The sequence below is a fragment of the Schistocerca serialis genome, chromosome 1 (assembly GCF_023864345.2).
Source record: "Schistocerca serialis cubense isolate TAMUIC-IGC-003099 chromosome 1, iqSchSeri2.2, whole genome shotgun sequence".
NCBI lineage: Eukaryota > Metazoa > Arthropoda > Insecta > Orthoptera > Acrididae > Schistocerca > Schistocerca serialis.
This window is the reverse complement of record NC_064638.1, coordinates 804699834-804722934: the sequence shown is the minus strand read 5'-3', so window position 1 is coordinate 804722934 and position 23101 is coordinate 804699834. Positions and strand designations below refer to the sequence as shown.

Sequence of the window (23101 nt, the reverse complement as noted above, 5' to 3'; positions counted from 1 at the left end):
TGAGTGTAGTTTCTTAAAAATGCATACAAAGTATGATTTAGACACTTCAGTAAGACTGTTTTAATGTGTATTAATAAATAAACACTGAGGATACATAGCAGCTGCCTTTCACACTGTTGGCACAGTATAGTTACTAAGTATCTACTGACTTTTTTTTTATAATTAGGAATTGATGGCAATGAGAGAAGACAAAGCTGAACTCAGGGCAAGAGTGTATTTGCTAGAGAAGGAAAGAGCATCCTTGGAACTCAAACTCAGTTCTATGGATGCTCATCATGCAGCTCAGCTGGCAACTATTCAACATTTGCAAAGCCAACTGCAAGAAACTGAGCAACTTTTAAATTCTCACAGTAAGGTGTGTATCATTTGCTTTATAGATGAATTTTGTGTGTAACTGTTTTTAACTGATGTATTGACAATAGTTGTCCCCTCAGATGTTTCCTCAGCACTGCTAAAGAATTATCGCTTTGATGGTGGATTAATTTACAAACAAATGGCTGTTTTTTTTACTCGGATGCTTTGTTTTGTGGTGGAATTCTGCATCGGAAATTATTTTGGCCACTTTCACTCGGTAACCATTTAAAATGTAATCACACTAAGGTGAAAATGACACTTTTCTAGCCTTAAAGTACAAATCCACGCAGCAGGAACTACAGAAAAGAGAAGGATGCACCACAAAGGAATTACCTGAATGGGACTGAAACTGGTAGTTGCGATGTAAATTTACAGACAAACAAGTGTTTATAATTTCAGAAAAAAACTGAATGATTTACTCAAGGAAAGGAGCTTCACAAATTGAGCAAGTCCATAATGTACTGGTCCACCTCTGGTCCTTAGCAGTTATTCGGCTTGGCATTGATTGTCCTTCTGAGGGATATCGTGCCAAATTGTGTCCAATTGGCACATTAAATAGTAAAAATCCTGAGCTGGTTGGAAGGCCTTGGCCACAATAGTCCAAATGTTGTCATCTGGGTAGAGATCTGGTGAGCTTACTGACCAATGTATAGTTTGGCAAGCAGGAAGATAAGCAGCAGAAACTCTCACCATGTGCAGACAGACATTATCTTGCTGGAATGTAAGCCCAGAATGGCTTGCCATGAAAGGCAACAAAATGGGATGTAGAATATCGACATACTGCTGCACTGTAAGGATGCTGCAAATTACAACCAAAGGGGTTCTGCTATGAAAAGAAATGGCACCCCAGACATTCACTCCTGGTCGTAGGGCCGTGTGGTAGTTGATAGTCAGGTTGGTATCCCAATGCTTCCGAGGCGTCTACACGTCTTCAGTGTTGAATCTCACTGACTTAAGTGGAATGGTCTTCACTGATGAATCCTGCTTCGAATTGAGCCCTAAGGATCAGTGAAAATGCGTCTGAAGATGCCCCAGGACAGTGATGGGATACTCACCTGACCATCGCCTGCCGTACCGCCCGACAACCAGGTATAATGGTCTGGGTGCCATTTTTTTCATAGTTATAATCCACGGTACCCTTACAACACAGCAACCAAATTCTATGGCACATTTTGTTGCCCTTCATGGCAAGCCATCTTGGGAATACATTTCAGGATGATGTTGCCTGAACGCACACTGTGGGAGTTTCTGTTGCTTTTCAAATCCCACTTTCAACAGCAGGGTCACTGGATCTCTCCCAGACAGTGAACATTTGGAGTATTATGGAACAGCCATCCAACCAGCTCGGGAGGACATCCAACAATTCTATCAGTCAATACTAAGCCGAATAACTACTTGCACAAGGGCCAGAGGTGGGCCAACACATTACTGACTTGCTCAATTTGAGATGCTCTTTCTCTCAGATTTCCTTTTTTCCCCATTAAGAGTGTATTTAATTAGCGCATACATCCACCTTTCACAGTATCATATTACATATTTTATACTGCATAGTGTTATGTTTTAAACATCTTGGAAGGACATTCCATTACCTTTTAAACAAGCAAACTTACATTTACTGCAGGCAACTTTCTCTGCAATTATTTATCACACCTATACTAAAAAACACTGTATAGTGCTTTAAACAGTTGCATTTACACCTACTTCTCCCAAGCCAACAGGTGTTTTGTGGCAGACAGTACATCTTGTAAAACTATAATGAATCCCTTCCTGTTCCATTTGACTATGGTTTCTCAAAATCACATCATACAATTTGGTGATGGTTTCAAAAAAAAAAAAAATTGTGTTTTGTGGTAATAAAAAGAGTTAACCCTTTGAGTATCAGTGGTTTCCGCCTGAAACCATCAATGCTATTGCAAGACAGAGACATCTAGTGGTCACTGAGGTACATTATGACTGTAATGTATTATAACAGTCCCTTACAGCACTCAGAGCAACAGTTGGTGTGAAGATGGTGTTATGTGATTGTAGAAGGGAATGGGAAGTGCTGGGTGGGTCGATTGGGCAGCTCTTGCACCTGGGTCTTCCACGGGGATGATTCCTGGGGCATAGAATGTTGTGTGGATGCCAGAACACTACTTTAGAGAAGGGGGAGGCTATTTCAGTCCTGGCACAGGCTTATCTTACCCTATCAAAGGCTGGGCAAGCTGTGAAAGCAGCTGTGTTGCAATGATCTCACAGCTTTTTATAGTGGTATGACTGCCAACCAGCTGACCACCAGGATGAACAGCCGCTGCCAAACTGGCAAAGAGCAAAGCAGACCACTCTGTGCCATAACATTCTTGATATCAGTAACTGCTTCACAACCCAGGCTATCTGGATCCTCCTCTCCACCATCAGCATTTTCTGAAATGCACAGATGGAGTTATCCCTACAAAAAATTCTCAACTCCCAAAATTATCCTGACTTCAACCAGCTGTCCCCTCACCCTCATTGTATGCTGCATTCTGCCAATGCAACCACCCACCCACCTCCCTCCCTAACCCCTTCTGTGCTCCTCTGCTCCCCATTTGTACCCCACACCCCACCTTCCAATCCTACGCCTGGCAATCTCACCAGGCTATCATCTAAAGTGTGCGTGATTTACGACAGCGGCTGAGTTTAGGTTAGTTCTGCGCATCTGACGTCACAAAATGCAGTCAGCCAATGAACAGAGAACGACGTTGCCAGAGCTCAACTGCAGTGCAGAGCACAGACGAGCGTCTTCGATTTTAGAAATGTTCAGTCACAAATAAAGTAACTGAACAAAAGCAATGTCTTGATAGCAGACTTTCTTTTATAGAAAGTTTGTAAAAAGCATTCTTTATACCAATTGCTTCATATTCTATTAATTAATTAAACCAAATAAGCAATAAGCCTCCTAATTCAGGCGATAGCAAGGAAAGGTGTTTGTATCATTCTCATGAACTTTTTCGCAATAAAGAACAGCAGTAATTGTTTATTACCTATTGTACTTCGACGAAATGTGAGTAATTCATAGTCCTACCAACAGTGTTTGTCGCGGTATTTTGCGTGACATGTTAAAGGCCTCTAGGATCTCTCTTGAATGACGACCCGCGTTAGCATAATGGTTAAGGTGTTTAGCTGCTAAGTGAGAGGATCTGAATTCAAACCTCATTCGGTGCTTAATATTTTCTTTATTTAAAAACAATATCAAAGTGTCTTACTTCATGAATTTTATTCGTTTGAATGTAATTTTTTGAAATTTCTAGTGCTTTCTCTCTTCATTATAATTATAATAAGTTTTTGATTTTTCTAATTTTGTTCTCCAATATTTCTTTTTACAGCAATTAAAAACAATGAAAAGGCACACATACAATATTCATGTTATCTGTTTTGTTTTTGTATCTTCCCTTCCGCAGTCGCTGTTTTACTATTCATATTGAGATATATTCTTTTGCGACAGTATTAAACGTATTATTTAGATCAGAATTTCGGCTCTTACGTTTGCGGAGCTACTTGATTGTTGGACGCAATTCTTTGCTAACATCATCATATTCAATGTTTTCATCAACTGACCTATGTTTTGGCAAGTATTTGCTGTCCGTTGTGACAAACACAAATTGTTTGAGCACTGTGCCTCACTGACAATATACAGGGTGATTCAAAAAGAATACCACAACTTTAAAAATGTGTATTTAATGAAAGAAACATAATATAACCTTCCGTTATACATCATTACAAAGAGTATTTAAAAAGGTTTTTTTTTCACTCAAAAACAAGTTCAGAGATGTTCAATATGGCCCCCTCCAGACACTCGAGCAATATCAACCCGATACTCCAACTCGTTCCACACTCTCTGTAGCATATCAGGCGTAACAGTTTGGATAGCTGCTGTTATTTCTCATTTCAAATCATCAATGGTGGCTGGGAGAGGTGGCCGAAACACCATATCCTTAACATACCCCCATAAGAAAAAATCGCAGGGGGTAAGATCGGGGCTTCTTGGAGGCCAGTGATGAAGTGCTCTGTCACGAGCTGCCTGGCGGCCGATCCATCGCCTCGGGTAGTTGACGTTCAGGTTTCATAACTAACCTTTTTCGTAGGACTCTCCATACAGTTGATTGTGGAATTTGCAGCTCTCTGCTAGCTCTGAGAGTCGATTTTCCTGGGCTGCGAACAAATGCTTGCTGGATGCGTGCTACATTTTCATCACTCGTTCTCGGCCGTCCAGAACTTTTCCCTTTGCACAAACACCCATTCTCTGTAAACTGTTTATACCAACGTTTAATACACCACCTATCAGGAGGTTTAACACCATACTTCGTTCGAAATGCACGCTGAACAACTGTCACTTCTGCCGTACTCAATAACACAAAAAGCTTTCTGTTGAGCGGTCGCCATCTCAACTGACACTGACGCCTAGTCAACAGCGCCTCAAGCGAACAAATGTACCACTAAATGAAACTTTATAGCTCCCTGAATTCGCCGACAGATAGTGCTTAGCTCTGCCTTTTGTCGTTGCAGAGTTTTAAATTCCTAAAGTTGTGGTATTCTTTTTGAATCACCCTGTATTTTAGTTTTTTCTATGTTTTATTACGTCCACAATTCAGATTTGTGCGCTTCGCTAACTTTGTTTTAATTATAACTTTTTAGAAAAAATCGAAATGACTGTGGCATAAATAAAACTTTTATTACAGTCGCGAAAGACGGAATATTTCACAATATTAAATACGACACCTATCTGGTACTTAAATTAAATGAGATATTGTTATACAGTAAATTTTATATTGTATCTTGTCCACATTTCATTCTCCATATTGTGGCAACTAAAATCGACCATACGGAAAGTATACACTATGGACTTCTACCTCTGCAAACTCTTCAAAATTTCGTGCAATGATTTACTACATTTAATGTTGCACAATAACTGCGTTAAACATCAAAACAAAATTAAGTCATTTATGGGGGGAAGGTATCAGCCAAGAAGATGTGTAAAAATCAAATTTTTGGGCCAAATAGTTTTTGAGAAATCGAATGATAAGTGTCCAAGCAGTCGGAACACCGTGTGTCGGCACAGGCGAGCAGTGCAGTGATGACAAAATAGTGCACAGCTTGGAGTACGTCTCTGTAGCAGCGAAAGGGTTAATGCAGCCGTGGTGGCTTTACTTCGTAAACTGCGCGCTCCCCCCTAAATGTAAGTTTGCGAACTATACTATACTACACTACACTATACTATGGCGCTGCTTCTCTTGGCACATGCGTCGTTTGCAACTTGGCAACGCAGCAATCTCCCGCGTCTGGGGGGTCATGCGCGAGCCACCAAGATAAAATAATTGAACTATAGTACCCACATGCCATGCCAGACAGCACTCTTCTCTCCTCCAACCTGTACCCTACCATCCCATCCCATCCAACTCCAGAGTGCTATTCGCATGACTGTCACATTCTGGTTGTAACTGCTGTTGGTAGCAGTCACATGTACATCATGCGAGCTCTCTCTCTCTCTCTCTCTCTCTCTCTCTCTCTCTCTCTCTCTCTCTCTCTCTGTGTGTGTGTGTGTGTGTGTGTGTGTGTGTCGCAAGTCTTTTGGTTGTGCCTGGCTATGGAAACATCTCTACGTATCATCCTTATGGTGAGTATCAATCTATCCTTTTCTTAATATTGTTTAAGGTTCTCTGTGACAAATTTGAGTTTGAACTACTGCTTTTATGACTGGTTTTAAAATAATGCCACTGGAGCAGTATGTACTTTCAATATAAATTTATAAAATTTTATGCCCATTTTGAGGACACTATTTTGTTTGAGGCATTAAGAGGTCGTGAAAGTTTAAGAGATGTGTGAGTGTGCCTAGAAGAGAAAAAAAAAAATTGTGAAATTTCTTTCAAATATAACTCATATAATTTTTGACCACTCATGATTTCATGTCTCAGTGCAACTTCCTTGTAGATTAAAATTGTGTGCAAGACTTTGACTTTCACGGGCAAGTGTGACTCATGACCTGTCCTCACAACTTTAATTCTGCCAGTAGCTCGTCTCCTACCTTCCAAACTTCACAGAAGCTCTCCTGCAAAACTTTCGGAACTAGCACTCCTGGAAGAAAGAATATTGCTGAGACATGGCTTTGCCACAGCCTGGGGGAAATTTTCACTTTGCAGCAGAGTGTGCACTGATCTGAAACTTCCTGCCAGATTAAAACTGTATGTGGTAGAGCACCTGCCCACAAAAGGCAAAGGTCCCGAGTTCAACTATCGGTCGCACACAGTTTTAGTCTGCCACGAAATCAGCGCACACTCTGCTGCAGAGTGAAAAATTCATTCTATATGTCCCAGTGCTTCCAAAGTGAAATCACCTCTTTAAAATAATTAATTGTTTACCTTTTTCCCCCTATTTCTTGTATTCATTGCTTACTATGATGATAAAGGTCAATTTTGCAAAAAAATTTAAATTTTTTTATTATTATTATTGGGACTCATGGTAGAATAAACAGCATTATTCATTCTTTATGTCACTCATAAAAGGACACACTGCCAGTGCATTTATTTATTTTACAGGAGAAGAGAAAAGTAATCACTATGGATGATAATGAATGTGTGGAGGAAATGACATCTGAACTGTCAGAAGCATTAAGGAGGGAAGCACGATTGAAGGAGAGGTTACAGGAACTAGTTTCTACACTGGAAAAAGTCAGCAAGAACTCTGAAATGAGGCATCAACAGTCTGCTGATCTCGTTAATGACCTCAAAAAAGCCAACAGGTAGTTACTATGAAAATAAGTTTGCTGTCATATACTCCAGAGTGAACTGAATATATCATACTATTTTGTTTCAGTGCACTTGTCCAAACACTGGAACGCTCAAAAAAGAAATACCAAACTCGACTGAAAAAGCTTGAACAGCAAATGCTGGCAATGGTTGACAGACACGCTTCACAGGTAAAGTGACTGATTTACTACTACTATTACTACTTTCACGATCAGGATGAACAGCCTTTAGTACTCAAATATTGGCACACACAAAGAAGGTGTATAAAATAGTATTCTAGTACTCTAGTACTCTATAGTAGTGATCGCCAAACCATCTATCTTGAGCTACCAATAGAATGCAGGAACATTTTCTATAGAACGTTGGTAATGTTCTGATTGACTAACCTGGATTGCCCCATTGAGCTCAGACTGTACTCACGATGAGAACAAATGCGTGTTTCTCCCATGCAACTGCCATTGTCGGTCAAGAATACTACATTGTCAGCCATACAGTTGATTGTATATGCGTGAAGCTGTGTGTGTGTGTGTGTGTGTGTGTGTGTGTGTGTGTGTGTGTGTGTGTGTGTGTCAACTGCTAACGAGTTTACCATGCTGTACAAGTGTATCGGCTGGAATGAAATGGAACATCAAACATCACTTCAGAACCATTCACTCAAGGGTTGAAAAGGCTCTCTCACTGGATTCCATTCTAAGGAAAGAAAAGATAAGGCAGCCAAAATCAAACTTAATGCTCAGCAATCAACTTGAAACCATTAGACATGAATAAAGCAGCAAATGAGGTGACATTCCAAGTTTAAAAAATTATTGCACAGTCTTAACAACTGCATTTTTACAGGCAGCAGATTCATTATTTGACAATATAATGTAATTGGATGGATAAAAAGTTCACTCACCAAGCAGTGGCAGGAGAACATGCATATAAAAAATAAAAAAAACCTTGTCTGGTCCAGTAAGTCTGTGACCCAGGGTTCTGGGTGACACTCTGAAACTCTACCTCTTCTCCTGAACCTCTCCAGTCTTTTTCCTTCACCCCTCTTCCTTTCTCTTTGACCATTCTGCGGAAAGAAGGAGCCACCGACTCTGAAAACTTGCATACATAAAGTCTTTTTTATATGTGTCATCTTGCTGATGCGAGACTTTTTATCTATCCAGTTACACTCTGGACTCATTATTTGATGTTTCAAAAATAAAATTAAGATAATGCCTATGCCTTTCTGCAAGTACAGAGATTTGACATTACCACACAATTTACAACCGACTTTGATTGCTGCAGCTATTTTTCCTGCAGCTTGCTGAAGTAACTGATATAGTTGAGCACAGCTCAGTTGGCCATTTTTGCTTCATTTGCATTTGATAATTTTAAAATAAGAGAGGAATTGTTAAAGATTGTACCACTGACAGGGCGCACTACACGACATAGATCTTACCAATTCTGAAGCTATTCCTGTAAAGTAGTTCATGGGCTTAGCAACTGATGCAGCTACTGTGACACTGGTGGAGAGAAGTGATTCATAACCTTGTGTTATAATCACAGAACCTTTCCAAAATTTCTGCCTTACCACTGAAAGCAGTCACTGCATGGAAAAATTTTCGAGCATGAACAATAAACTAAGTTAGAATACAAGAAACTCTGAGAGGTTTGTTCACAGCACTGACCGATGAACTGAATTGGCTGTATTGTGATCTACTGCTTCATATAGAAGTTCATTGGCTAGGCAGAGTTTTACAGCTCAGTGTGGCAGCTCAGAAGCTTTTTAAGTTTGGTAACTAATGCTTTATAGCTAGGGAAAGGAAAAATTTGTTTAAATGATAACGCGGAATAATGCGAATTTGGTGGTTTTTAAGGAAGTAATGCAAAATCAGTTTTTCAACATAAGAAGTGTCGTAAATCTAATGACATTTAATGCTGAAATGTTCAACTGTCGCACTACGATCTGCAGTCACGACGTAACTAGTGGCCTATCGACTATCGACTTTTGCGAGCGTGTACGAACGACCACTGTGTGAATTTCGATTATTTGTTTCTTTTGCAGTGTATGTGCCACAGTATGCCATTTTGAAGCAATGCTGTAATGAAAATCTATCACAAACACAGCACCAATGTTTATTAAATGCAGTTAATAACACAGCAATGATAGAAGGCTTGAAGAAATGTGATCATTGAGACGAGACAGTAGCCGAATGAGTAAGCCATGACGTAATGGATAGTTTCGTGGTTTACGATACGAATGGATGTAAGTTTGTGTTCCACTGCGTACCAATATATATTTTTTCCATCGTAGCATAGTTGACACGGTCTCAGTCTTTTGTTATGAATGTAATGCAAGTATTTGGAAGGAGGGCGAGCGCGAACACTGCCAACACCATCGTCAATCATTGAGCTTACAACTCTTCCACTTTTCACAGTAAAAGTAAAGGAAAAAATCCGAAAGTGTAATACAAGTATGTTCTGCAATAAATGGCGCATTTCCGTCTGATTAGAGATTGAAGAATGAAATAAATATTTGGGTGTTTATTTCCGAATATGTGATGAGTTCCGAATGGTTGGTGAGGCAAGTATTTTACAGGACAGCGTTAATTTCTACGACGGAAACGAGCAGCTATAAAAGTAACCTTTTTGGATTTCCAGCTGGATTAATAACAGGACAGCGACTTGAGTTAATCAGTTTTATGTAGAAAACAGCCGAAGTCGCAAAATTCAGTTACTTTTGTTTAATTGATAATCGATTTCACGCATCAGATCCCTTTCTCAAATCATCCAAACAAAGAAAAAGGTGTACTCTGTAATAGCACCCAAACCACGTTAATATTGTACATGATTGTGTTTAAGCCATTAGTCAATTTTACAGAGACCATTCACTGGCAGGACAACTGTTTTGCGTATGCTTGCTGCCAACCCTTTCAGATGAGTGCGTATTTTCTGCGAGTATTAACTTACAAAAATTTTAATTAATATCGATTTTGTTGAAATAAGGTTCGTTTAAGCAGTTACCAGACAGCTTGCCGCCCATTCACAGAGCTGAAATCGCGTATAAGCAGCACCTACTCCTACTTCTGGCTACTTGGAGTGTGGCTGTTTGGTGTATAAACAATGAGAGAAAGCAGCCAGCATCTACCCAGAAAAATTTTTCTGACACTGCCAAGCTGTAGATTCGCAGATGCGCACAGCTGTCTGAGTTAGAGCGGGGATACGCTTCACTTGACTCGTGTTTTGTTTGTGGCGCGTTTTTCAATCGTTTCGAAGCTATTGCAGTTCCCGCGTTCGGATATTTCACGTTTACACTTCATTGTTAATAGTAAGGTAAGCATACTGTTTTCACCCTCTTTCTGCAGATCTTGGTAAAAACAGCTGAAAATGCAGTACATAGATGAGTCTTACTACCAGTTGTATATGTCTGAACGGCCATAAAAAAAAAAATTAAGAAAATTAAATTTTGTCTTAATTTTAACCCAAGTTAAATACATTTGTAAATGTTTATAAGTATTTTGTTACTTAGGAATACTTAAAAAATTACCTTCAAGCCTTCTTGGGGATGCAGCCAAGACATTTTATTTATTAAGAATAGCATTGCAAAGGTGGACATTTTTCTTTACATTAAAAGATTTTCTTCTAAGTTTCATTATTCTTATTCCATAAGAAATTTCAGCCATTTAATATAAATATTTAAGTCGATGAGAAAAATTGTCAAGTGTCAAAAATTAATTGCGGACCTGAGAAAAAGGGAAGTTATGTACATTTTTTTTTTTTATCTCCTGGATACATCATTGATAAATTGTTTTTTCCCAGTATTTAAAATACATGTATGACACCACACCATTCTGGCCAAGTGCAGCAACAGTATACAAATGTTAAAAATGTAAATAATAGTCTCTGTTGCAGATACCTTACTGATGACACGTTTCACACTCCTAGTGTATCTTCAGATCATTCTTGAGCAGCAGAGACCGGCTTCTGTGGTCTCCACAGCCCAAGAATAATATGAAGAAGCAGGAAACGTCATCAATAAAATATCTACATCATGCTTTTATTTTCATTTTTACATTTGGTGTTTGTTTTTAATTAATTATTTGTGTCAAAAATTTTTGATAAAATAATTATTCTCTACACTTGTCTCACATTTGGCCCACCCTATCTTGAAAAATGGAACTATTTCTAACATAGCATTGAAAAACTGTTAAATATGAGAAAAACAGATAACTGATAATAGAAAAAGCTTGCCAGAAAATAACACCGAAAAGTGCAAAAAATAACACTGATTTTGGCCATATAACACCGATTTTTTTGTCCCTATTTGTAGAAATCATTAAAAAATGGTATAACCTAATGAGTTAAAGTATGTGGCCGAGAGAGTGGAATGAGGAACATTTAAGCTACTGTGAGCTGATGCTCGGTTGCTTAATTTTATCATTGCATAGCCACACTAATATCAGGGCCAGTTTACGGCTCAAGTGACACAAACCGACACTTGTGGTGCCAAGGCGAGAGGTGTACCAGGGGGTTCCAAGCAAAGACTGACTCATGTGACAGTGTACGACGAAAAGGGGGAGGGAAGCCAAATGGTAAGTAAGTTGTGTGGAAATTACTCTCAAATAAAACAATACGTGGTTTGACGGACCACAGATAACTAAAATATTGCTTTATCACTATAACTTCACTACAAAAGTGGATTGTTTGAAATGCACCATTAGGCCTTACTTTGTTTTGTTGTGCCACATCCAGTTGCATTAAAGAATTGTGCTTTTAATATAGTCCATGGCCTTTTTGCACTACAGGTTTACTTTTCTGTTACTGCTCTCTTGGTTCCCCCCCCCCCCCCCTCTTGTATACTTAGAAATTACAGTATATCGAATACATCATTCATTAAGGAAAATACGATATACTGGCACCGTGAGATATTTGTAGTATGCAGGAGGAAATAAACATGTGAACAGGAGACAGACATGCAATTATCAGCATGACCAGACAGAATAAAGACTAGTGAATGAACAGTGTTGGGTAGTTAAAGATAGAAAATATTTTACTTTGCACTTGAAAGTTAAGAACTTAACAATTACTGCGGAAATGTGAAGGCACATAGAAAAGTAGTAACACATCATAAAAGCAATTGAAATAACTGAACACTGGAATAGTAAAAAATTGCAACAGTAAAACGTGAATTGGGGGCTATATGTTCAATATTAAGGTAATGTGCAGAGTACATGTTACAACTGAATTTACATTAACCTACATGATAGTGAAGATAAAGCAGCAGCATCTGTTTGGACACCTTAGTACAGTGTGTAACAAAACGAATCATCCGATTTGGCACACATATATTGCTGAAACTAATAAACATATATATTGAATTTGGTAACTTGGTTTCTTCTTTTCACCGGACTGTCCCTTGTATTTTGATCATACAGCACATTTATAAAATTCTTAAATCTTTTTACAGGTCAGGACACTGAAGCAAAGAATATGTATTTTAGAAGAGGAGACTTGTGCCCACAAAGTAAACAATTACCAAGTTCCACAGATACCACCTTCGGGAAGCCATTCTCAGAGTTCTGGAGCTAGCGAGACTTCATTGTGACAGGCCCCCGAAAGAAGAGAAATGAGTGCCTGAATTTTGCTGAAGACGTACATCAGGGAAATAATTCACTTGATTGTCTACTAATAAAGACGGTTAATTTACTTGTAATTATTTGTAGGACAATGTATGTGACTGACTATTTATTGAGAGAAATGTTGATGGCAAAATTTATTTTTAGTGGCCAGTCTTGCCTTTTTAGTCTGCTTTAATAGATAATTTAGTACATATGTATAAAGGAGAAATGAAAGACAAGACTAAATATGTTTCACATGATTTTACTGCTGTACATATGTAATATACAGAACATACCATGTATGCAATAAATATATTGTTACAGTAAATCAGATTCTTTTTAATACAAAGTCGTAGCAAAACTTCATTCATTGTTAGTTTCAGTTTTCTTTGGCCTCACTTTTTCCACTTCCTTTTCTAATTGTGCACATGCTTGTTCTATTTCATAGTTTTTACTCACAAGGCCTACCCACTGTGCTTCAAGCTGCCTCAGTTTTTCACCACCTTGAGTTTGCATGTTTTTTCGCTGCCAGTTAATCTCTTGAATTTGCTTCCTGAAGAAGGACATAAATATTAATCACTATTTACTTATTTAAAGGTTCCTGCATCAGCACTTGAGTTTACTGATGCTCAAGTGACATCCCTAAAAGTACATAAGCTTAACTCTGATTGCATTCTTCCAAGCAGCAAATTAAAAATTCTTAAATTACTAGTTTATTTTAGGAAATGGTGACAAGTTTTGAAATTAGAAAATCAAATTTTGGCACCAGTCAGTATGTTTCATCAAAGATATTCTGAATACACAATCAGTCAAAACAATATTTTTAATAAGCAAACATCTAACACCAATTCTGTCAGTTATGACAAACATACCACATTACTGATACTTAACCAAGTGAGAAGCAAAAAACAAAAGTTAACATTTCATTCAAATCACAATAAACAATTATTCAATGAATATAAAGAAGAAAATGTACATATTGCTAAACAAAATTAGGTTAGCAGGTCAAAACCTTGACTCATTGCCTGTCAGCCATTCATATTGTTTCAACCAAATAAGGAAGATAATTATATTGCTAGTGTGAAAGACAAAATAGATCCAATCACACAAGCATAAATCACTGTAACCCTTAAGACTAGGGAACTGTGTGTCCAGAGAATGAAAGGGGAGAAAGAGAAAGGCATGTTAACTTTATTTTCAATCATAAAAAGACCAAGGGAGGTCATCCACAAAGAGGTGTGGCACAAAACTGAAAACAACTTTCTCGAGTAAAGAGAGATCAGAAGCGAAATTTCAGCACCAGGGATGACACTTGATTAACTACAGGCAAGATGAGGAGAAATTTAAACAGAAGTGTGAAACTACTAAATAAAAAAGAAAAATAATGCTTATACAAGGTCACTCCAAAAGAAATTCACACTATTTTTTTTTTTTAAATCCTTCTTTTATTCTATATGTTTGAAAGTTTTACAGTGTGTAGATACATCCTTTAGGAACAATATTTTCATTTCTCCACATAATTTCCATCCCTCTCAACTGCTTTACGCCATATCTTGGAACCAGCGCCTGTATACCTACATGGTAAAATTCTGGACCAACCTGTTGGAGGCACTGTTTGGCAGTGTGCACAAGGGAGTCATCATCTTTAAACCTTGTTCCAAAAAGAGTGTCTTTCAGTTTCCCAAAGAGATGATAGTCACATGGAGCCAGGTCAGGACTGTAAGGCGGGTGTTTCAGTGTTGTCCATCCAAGTTTTGTGAACGCTTCCATGGTTTTTTGATTGATATGTGGCCGTGCATTGTCATGCAACAGCAAAACATCCTGCTTTTGCCGATGTGGTTGAACACGACTCAGTCGAGCTTGAAGTTTCTTCAGTGTCGTCGCATATGCATCAGAATTTATGGTGGTTCCATTTGGCATGATGTCAACAAGCGAGAGTCCTTCGGAATCTAAAATCACCGTAGCCATAATTTTCCAGCAGAAGGTGTGGCTTTGAATTTTTTTTTTTCTTGGGTGAATTTGCAGGATGCCACTCCATTGATTGCCTCTTCATCTCTGGTGAAAAATGATGGAGCCAGGTTTCATCACCTGTCACAATTCTTCCAAGAAATTCATCTCCACCATTCTCATACTGTTCTAAAAGTTCGCTGCATACCGTTTTTCTTGTTTCTTTATGAGCCACTGTCAACATCCTGGGAACCCACCTGGCACAAACCTTTTTTAATGCCAACACTTTCAGTATTCTGCAAACACTTCCTTCCCCTATCCCAATGTAGTGTGACAATTCGTTCACTGTGATGCGTCTGTTAGCAGTCACCAATTCGTTAACTCTCTGCACATTGTCTGGAGTGTGTGCAGTACAAGGCCTGCCACTGCGATGACAATCCTCAATAATGGCATGCCCGCTTTCATCACGTAACCTGCTTGCCCACCAACTAACTTTATTGCGATCAACAGCAGCATCTCCATACACCTTTTTCAGCCTCTTGTGGATGTTTCCCCACTGTCTCATTTTCACAGCACGTTGCTTCTGATGAACGTTAAGTGTAGCAGCCATCTTTAAGATATGCTGTGACGGCGCCACTCATGGGAACAGTTTGAAAACAAGTGGGAAGGATGTATCTATACACTATAAAACTTTCACACATGCAGAATGAAAAATGTATTTTTACAAAAATAGTGTGCATTTCTTTTGGAGTGACCCTTGTACTAAATTTCTAACTGATTACCAAGCTGTTTCCATAGCAAAATTGACGTAACATTTTCTCTGACTCGTTAAGAGAAGAACGGGGAGGAACAATAAGTAAGGTCTTGTACTAGTTAAGATTAAGAGTATTACTTGCACTGATTGTTACAGATTCCTCAGTCACTGTACTACAAATTTACTACTAGCTCTCACACTGGTAAGCAAATTTACATTGAAGGTTAATTTATGAAGAATATGAGAACCACCAGCATAAAAAAGAATTACCTGGTACAAAACTACATATATATTTATTTGCATTTCCTGTGATAATTAGGGAAAATTAATAAAGGTATTAACACTAAATAATAACTGATGCGTGCATGACAATGTATCAATGCACATTTCCTAACTTATTCTATTGTACACTTACGTTGCGAATCAAGAACTGCTTATTAATGTTGTTAAATTTAGGGGCTGCAACATAAATAAGCTTCTTACCTATCAAGACGTTTAACATAACTCATAATATAATTTTAATAAGAAGTGAGGAAAGGGGGAACAGTTACTTCATGAACACAATAATTACTCCAAACTAGGCTATCACATGTTTAACTACTCAATACTGCACTAATATGCAACAAGAATTTGAACTGAGTATTTGCAATAAGCAATCCTTACAAGGATCCTGGTTGGACACTTCACTCTTAACTACAGAAACACCACAGAACACTTTCAATATGACAATTTTTATATTAAAGTAAAGTCAAGGAAAACTAAGCTTTACAGCTTGCTGTTAATATTCAGCAAACAGGTGATAGATACAAAACACTTTAGAGACTGCACGTGTACACACAGCTAATGAGCCCATACAATTCTTGCTGTGTACTGAGCTGTGTATACTGAGCTGTTCAAGGGAAAAATTGAATATTTTAATAAAGCAACAAAATTACAAATCAGAAAATACAATTTGAAGCAAATTCATTGGTTGACTTGACATATTACCCTCCATCTGTCAATAAAAGGAAGAAGAGGCAATAACAAAGATGGTTAGTTATTTTATAATTTGTTTTATAGTACAAAAACAATTTTTTTCCATTCCATGTTCATTCTTAGTTAAAATATTATTAGAAGTATCTGCCTGCTAAGAGCTGAAACAGTAACATAATTGGAAACAACTGATGTATGAAAAGATGAGTACAGAGCTTCTGGAACTTCTACAACTTTTATATCATACAGGGTGTCCCAGGATGAATTGTCAAAATTTTGGTTGTACGTAAAATATATGAACGCTACAAATAATTCAATACCTTCTCTTGCTGACAGTATAGATAATGTAACTGGTGGTCATAAACAGAAGACCAAAATTCTAAACTTAGGTTTCAAAAATTCGTTCACGGTAGAGGACTGCAGCACCATTCCACCTTTCAATTACTGAACAAACACAAGGATGGCTGACATAGTGTTTAGTGTATCTGGGATTGTTGAACAGTTAAGATTCTTAGACGCCAGGAAGGCATCTGGCCCAGACGGTATCCCCGTAAGATTTTATGTTGACTATGCTACAGTGGAAAGTTCCACGGGACTGGAAGAAGACCCAGGTCATAGCAATATATAAAAAGTGTAGAGAATCGGATGCACATAATTACCGGCCAATTTCACTGACACTGATCTGATGTAGAATCATGGAACATATTGTGTGTTCAGACATAATGACCTTTTTAGACTCTGAGAAGCTCATCTGCAGAAACCAGCACGGTTTTAGGAAACAGCAGTCATGCAAGACACAGCTGTCCCTCTTTGTGCATGATATACAACAGGCTCTAGATACTGGCTCCCAGGTTGATGCCATATTTCTCGGCTTTTGAAAGGCATTCAACTAAGTTCCACACTGTCGCTTGCTCCAAAAAGTGCGCGCTTACGGCCTGTCAGATGACATATGCGGTTGGATAGATAGTTTTCAAACAGACAGGGAGCAGTATGTCGTCCTGGACAGGATGACTTCAAACGAAACAAGCGTAACTTCAGGTGTGCCCAAGAGCAGTGTAATAGGTCCAATGCTTTTTACGATTTACATAAACCATCTGGTTGATGGTATTGACAGCGGCATTAGACTGTTTGCCAATGACTCTGTAGTCTACAAGTAAGTAGTATCACACGAAAGTTGTGAACAAATCAAAGAGGATTTGCAGAAAATAAATGCGTGGTGTAATGACTGGCGGTTATCTCTCAACATTAGTAAGTATAACCTACTGCATATAACGAGGTGAAAATCCCCGTCAATGTACGAGTACAAAATAAATTCCCAGTCTTTGGAAGCAGTAACAACCATCAAGTATCTGGGTGTGACTATTCAAAATGATCTCAAATGGAATGATCAGATTACACAAGTAACGGGTAAGGCGAACTGTAGATTGCGGTTTATTGGTAGAATCCTGAAGCGATGCAGTCCTTCAACATAGAAAATAGCTCACAATATGTTAGATCGTCCATCTTAGAGCACTGTTCGTCCGTATGGGACCCTTACCAGTTGGGTCTGATTCAAGAGATTGAGAAAGTCCAAAGAAGAGCAGCAAGATCCGTGACTGGTACATTTAGCCATCGCGAGAGCGTTACAAATCTCATAAAAAGTTTGAAGTGGGACACACTTGCAGAAAGAAGGCGCGCTATCAGAAGGGGCTCCTCACTAAATTCCGAAATCCGATCTTCATTGAAGATTTAGAGCATATATTATTACCACCAACTTTCAGATCGTGCAATGATCACCATTCAAAGATAAGGGAAATTAGAGCTCGTACTGAGGCATTCAGACAGTCTTTTTCCCCTCGCGCGATCCATGAGTGGAACAGAGGGTGGAAATATGACTCTGGTGCGAATTGTGCCCTCTGCCACACATCGCTTGGTGGCTAGCGGAGTATATATGTAGATGTCAATACTCAGGAACATGACAGAGTACAATCATTCAAACCAAATGTTCTAGTTAACATGAACTCTAAAATGCATACCTTATGAGCAGTTGTTCACTTTCAATACAATGAAACATATCTTCTAGTGAAGAAGTGCTCACAGCTATTAGCGTATGTATTTTACTGCCCATGTTTACGAGAAAAGTTTTTCTTGTTTTGGTCAATACTATCTCCTCCCAAAATATGGAAAGCAAAGACATTGCAGTAGAAAGGATTTGTTTCACGGTATCGAAGATGATGCACCCTTAGTTCTTACAGTAGGTATTTCAGAGCCCATGCTTACTCACTTTTTGTTTCAAATGATCATTCTTGTTTTATCTCTGAATATTGACCATTCCTTCTGGGACATTCAGTATACACTCTTCTCTTTCCAACTGTGAGTGCTTCTAACTTACTACAATGGCAAGTACCCATCTAACACATACTTGTCTTTCAGCCTCCAATTCTCCCAAATCATCTTAAGCCAAGCTTTCATTTCCTCAAACTATTCTAATTTATGTCCTTCTGTGTCTCTTTGCTATTCTTATGTTTCCCTTCATTGAAACACCTTCCCTTTTTGTCCCCTACCCAATTTCCTCTTCCTGTGTCTTTACTTGTCATTCTAATCTTCACCCTGTGCCCTTCAGCAACCACAGTAATTTGAATTTCAGCAGTTACATTATACTATCATGTTGAATTCTTTGTATGCAGCACTTTTATTAAGATTACAGAATCGAACACATTTTATCCACTATCTCTCACCTGTATATACACTCCTGGAAATTGAAATAAGAACACCGTGAATTCATTGTCCCAGGAAGGGGAAACTTTATTGACACATTCCTGGGGTCAGATACATCACATGATCACACTGACAGAACCACAGGCACATAGACACAGGCAACAGAGCATGCACAATGTCGGCACTAGTACAGTGTATATCCACCTTTCGCAGCAATGCAGGCTGCTATTCTCCCATGGAGACGATCGTAGAGATGCTGGATGTAGTCCTGTGGAACGGCTTGCCATGCCATTTCCACCTGGCGCCTCAGTTGGACCAGCGTTCGTGCTGGACGTGCAGACCGCGTGAGACGACGCTTCATCCAGTCCCAAACATGCTCAATGGGGGACAGATCCGGAGATCTTACTGGCCAGGGTAGTTGACTTACACCTTCTAGAGCACGTTGGGTGGCACGGGATACATGCGGACGTGCATTGTCCTGTTGGAACAGCAAGTTCCCTTGCTGATCTAGGAATGGTAGAACGATGGGTTCGATGACGGTTTGGATGTACTGTGCACTATTCAGTGTCCCCTCGACGATCACCAGTGGTGTACGGCCAGTGTAGGAGATCGCTCCCCACACCATGATGCCGGGTGTTGGCCCTGTGTGCCTCGGTCGTATGCAGTCCTGATTGTGGCGCTCACCTGCACGGCACCAAACACGCATACGACCATCATTGGCACCAAGGCAGAAGCGACTCTCATCGCTGAAGATGACACGTCTCCATTCGTCCCTCCATTCACGCCTGTCGCGACACCACTGGAGGCGGGCTGCACGATGTTGGGGCGTGAGCGGAAGACGGCCTAACGGTGTGCGGGACCGTAGCCCAGCTTCATGGAGACGGTTGCGAATGGTCCTCGCCGATACCCCAGGAGCAACAGTGTCCCTAATTTGCTGGGAAGTGGCGGTGCGGTCCCCTACGGCACTGCGTAGGATCCTACGGTCTTGGCGTGCATCCGTGCGTCGCTGCGGTCCGGTCCCAGGTCGACGGGCACATGCACCTTCCGCCGACCACTGGCGACAACATCGATGTACTGTGGAGACCTCACGCCCCACGTGTTGAGCAATTCGGCGGTACGTCCACCCGGCCTCCCGCATGCCCACTATACGCCCTCGCTCAAAGTCCGTCAACTGCACATACGGTTCACGTCCACGCTGTCGCGGCATGCTACCAGTGTTAAAGACTGCGATGGAGCTCCGTATGCCACGGCAAACTGGCTGACACTGACGGCGGCGGTGCACAAATGCTGCGCAGCTAGCGCCATTCGACGGCCAACACCGCGGTTCCTGGTGTGTCCGCTGTGCCGTGCGTGTGATCATTGCTTGTACAGCCCTCTCGGTCTCGCAGTGTCCGGAGCAAGTATGGTGGGTCTGACACACCGGTATCAATGTGTTCTTCTTTCCATTTCCAGGAGTGTAATTTAATATATTCTATCTGTAATTGCCCTGAGACAATCTTTTTTTTTAATATTAAAATTATGTATTTTTCCTTCCCTTTTCCTTTTTTCCCAACAATTTGTCCGAGTTGCTTTGACAAATTGCACAGATAATGGAATAAAGTTTACTTTTTGTAGCTATATTTCAAATATTTTGGCCTAGTTTGCACAATTTGCTTTCTTCATGAAACAACTGCTACCTCCTCTCTTCCCTTCACAAGAAAATCATATGGTTGTAAAACACACACACACACACACACACACACACACACACACACACACACAACAGTCTTTACATTACCTCATGCTCTGCAATTGTTTCTGCGCCTGTGTAACTAACTGAACCAATGTCTCCAAATACGCCTTCCAAGCTTCACAACCATATTCCACCATCAGTTCCAAATTACAAATTCTGAAGCAAAAAAATTAAATTTTTCTGTTTGGAATATTGTAATACTGAGCAAACTAGTATTACAGTTATAGTGTATTGCAAATCATAAATTATGAAAAGATTATAATTTCCAACATTTAGTTTGCACCAATCAGTATCAGTTGGATAGTGGTCTCCTGGCAATGGAGCAACACAATCAACTACCTTAAGTTACCCCCCACAAGGTGATTCACATATTCACCAGCATACCTTGTTGCTTGGTGCTCTAACTGTGCCATGGAATTTTCAACACACTCTGTCCATGCAGCTATATCAGTCATCTTACCAGCAGGAGGTGGTGGAAGTTCGTAACGCTTCATACTCAAAACATCCATTGGAAGACGTTGCTGCATCCTCTCAAATTCATTTCGCATTATTTCTGTCTGAAAGCACGAATGACAAAATAAAACTGGGTGGTAAAATTCATTCCACATCATGCATCTGCACACAGTAAGTCAGAAATAACAATTCTCTCATATGTAATTCAATTTTATCATGACTGTCAATTTTATCACGATTGCTCTTAAATGTAAACATTGTGTGGCCTAAACAGAAACAGTACACTGGCAAATTATTTAAAATACCAGTTGATACTTTCCAAGTAACACCTACCATACATAACTTCAATAATTTTTAAAAGAACCTCACTGTAATAGCAATGAATTACCTCCAAAGAAGTTTCAGGCAATGGGTGACAAAAATATATTTTAATTATCACACTATTTCAAAATATCAGCCAAATACGCAGTCCAGTATCACTGATGTGACCACCACCTATGTTCAACGTCAATATGCAATACCCACTCACAGGCAGCAGGTGGCAGCATTAACAGTAGAGGGCACAAAGTATGCCTGGGGGGGGGGTCTGTCATAATGCAGAAATGGAGCAATTTATCTGAGGTTCCATGCACATGATCAAAGTCTTCCATACCAAGGATGGAAGAATTTCCAGAACGGCTAAGTTTGTAAACTGTCTGTGTGCCGCTATGGTCGAGGTATGCTGTGCACGGCAAAGTGACACTCTGGTGCACCATGGGTCACGGATGACATGGGTGAACAATGGCTACAGAGATGTGAACGGACAAATAGATGTGAACCCACTGAACCAGTGACTGCACAGATAACCCAAGGGGCAACCAACAGTGTCTCCTCACCGAGTGTTCAGTGAACGTTGCTACCTATGGGCCTCCACAGCAGGTGCTGTTCATTGCTGACTGCTGTTCATTGGCAACGAAGGCTGGAATTTGCACACCAATACTACAACTACATGTCCATTGAGTAGCAACATGTGATCGTTTCAGATGAATCACATTTTATACTCCACTGGACAGATGGTCATTGGCATGTAACATCTGGAACTAAACACCCTGCAACAAATCATTGGATAGGTCCAGGCGGAGGCAGGAACGTTATGATCCAGGGAACGTTTTCATGGCATTCCCTGCATGATCTTGTCATTCTGGAAGGCACAGTGAAACAACAGAAGCATGCATCTATCCTTGGGATCCATGTTCACCCTCAGCACAACAGCATCTATCAGAGGATAATGCATTGTGTCACACAGATCGCAGTGTATGCGCATGGTTCGAAGAGCACCAGGGTGAATTTACTGTACTCCCCAGATTTAAATCCAATTGAGAATCTGTGGGACCACCTACATCAGGCTCTTCATGCCATGGATCCTCAATCTAGAAACCTACCACAGCTGGCCATGGCACTAGAGTCAGCACGACTCCACGTTCCTGTCTGTGTATTCCAGAATCTCACTGACTTTCTTCCTGCACATCTCTCAGTAGTTCGCACTGCAAAAGTTGGTTATACAGGCTTTGGCAAGTAGTCACATGAAAGTGACTGGGCAGTGTAACACTTAAAAAAATAAAAATAAATTTAAAAATAATTATATTTTACTTCAGGAGACATGATTTACACAACTTTAAAAATTGATTTATGACCTAAAACTGGAAATAAATTATAAACAAATGGAAGGCCGTGTTCTGGCAAAGCTCCAGTGTCTTGCAGTGAAACTTCATTATAATAATATAGTAGTTAGTGGCATAAAACATGTAAATCCTTGCAATAGTCACTCCGTACCCATTTAACTGCAGCCCAGCCCTGTGTTTAC

At 39.7% G+C, this 23101-nt stretch overlaps 2 protein-coding genes across 3 annotated transcripts in view; one reads left to right on the top strand and one right to left on the bottom strand.

Moving 5' to 3' along the window:
* LOC126484010 (colorectal mutant cancer protein) overlaps nucleotides 1-13031 on the top strand; it is a 605708-nt gene extending 592677 nt beyond the window's left edge. For both annotated transcript variants that reach the window (XM_050107334.1, XM_050107342.1), the window contains exons 13-16: nucleotides 167-355; nucleotides 6906-7108; nucleotides 7183-7285; nucleotides 12553-13031. In XM_050107334.1, the coding sequence (XP_049963291.1) occupies nucleotides 167-355; nucleotides 6906-7108; nucleotides 7183-7285; nucleotides 12553-12690 (633 nt within the window). In that variant the 3' untranslated portion in view covers nucleotides 12691-13031. The remainder of the gene's footprint in view (nucleotides 1-166; nucleotides 356-6905; nucleotides 7109-7182; nucleotides 7286-12552) is intronic.
* LOC126484024 (pre-mRNA-splicing factor SPF27) overlaps nucleotides 12950-23101 on the bottom strand; it is a 47431-nt gene continuing 37279 nt past the window's right edge. The window contains exons 3-5 of the mRNA XM_050107355.1: nucleotides 21190-21362; nucleotides 20851-20961; nucleotides 12950-13256 (exon numbers count right to left, since the gene is read on the bottom strand). Of these exons, the coding sequence (XP_049963312.1) occupies nucleotides 13067-13256; nucleotides 20851-20961; nucleotides 21190-21362 (474 nt within the window). The 3' untranslated portion in view covers nucleotides 12950-13066. The remainder of the gene's footprint in view (nucleotides 13257-20850; nucleotides 20962-21189; nucleotides 21363-23101) is intronic.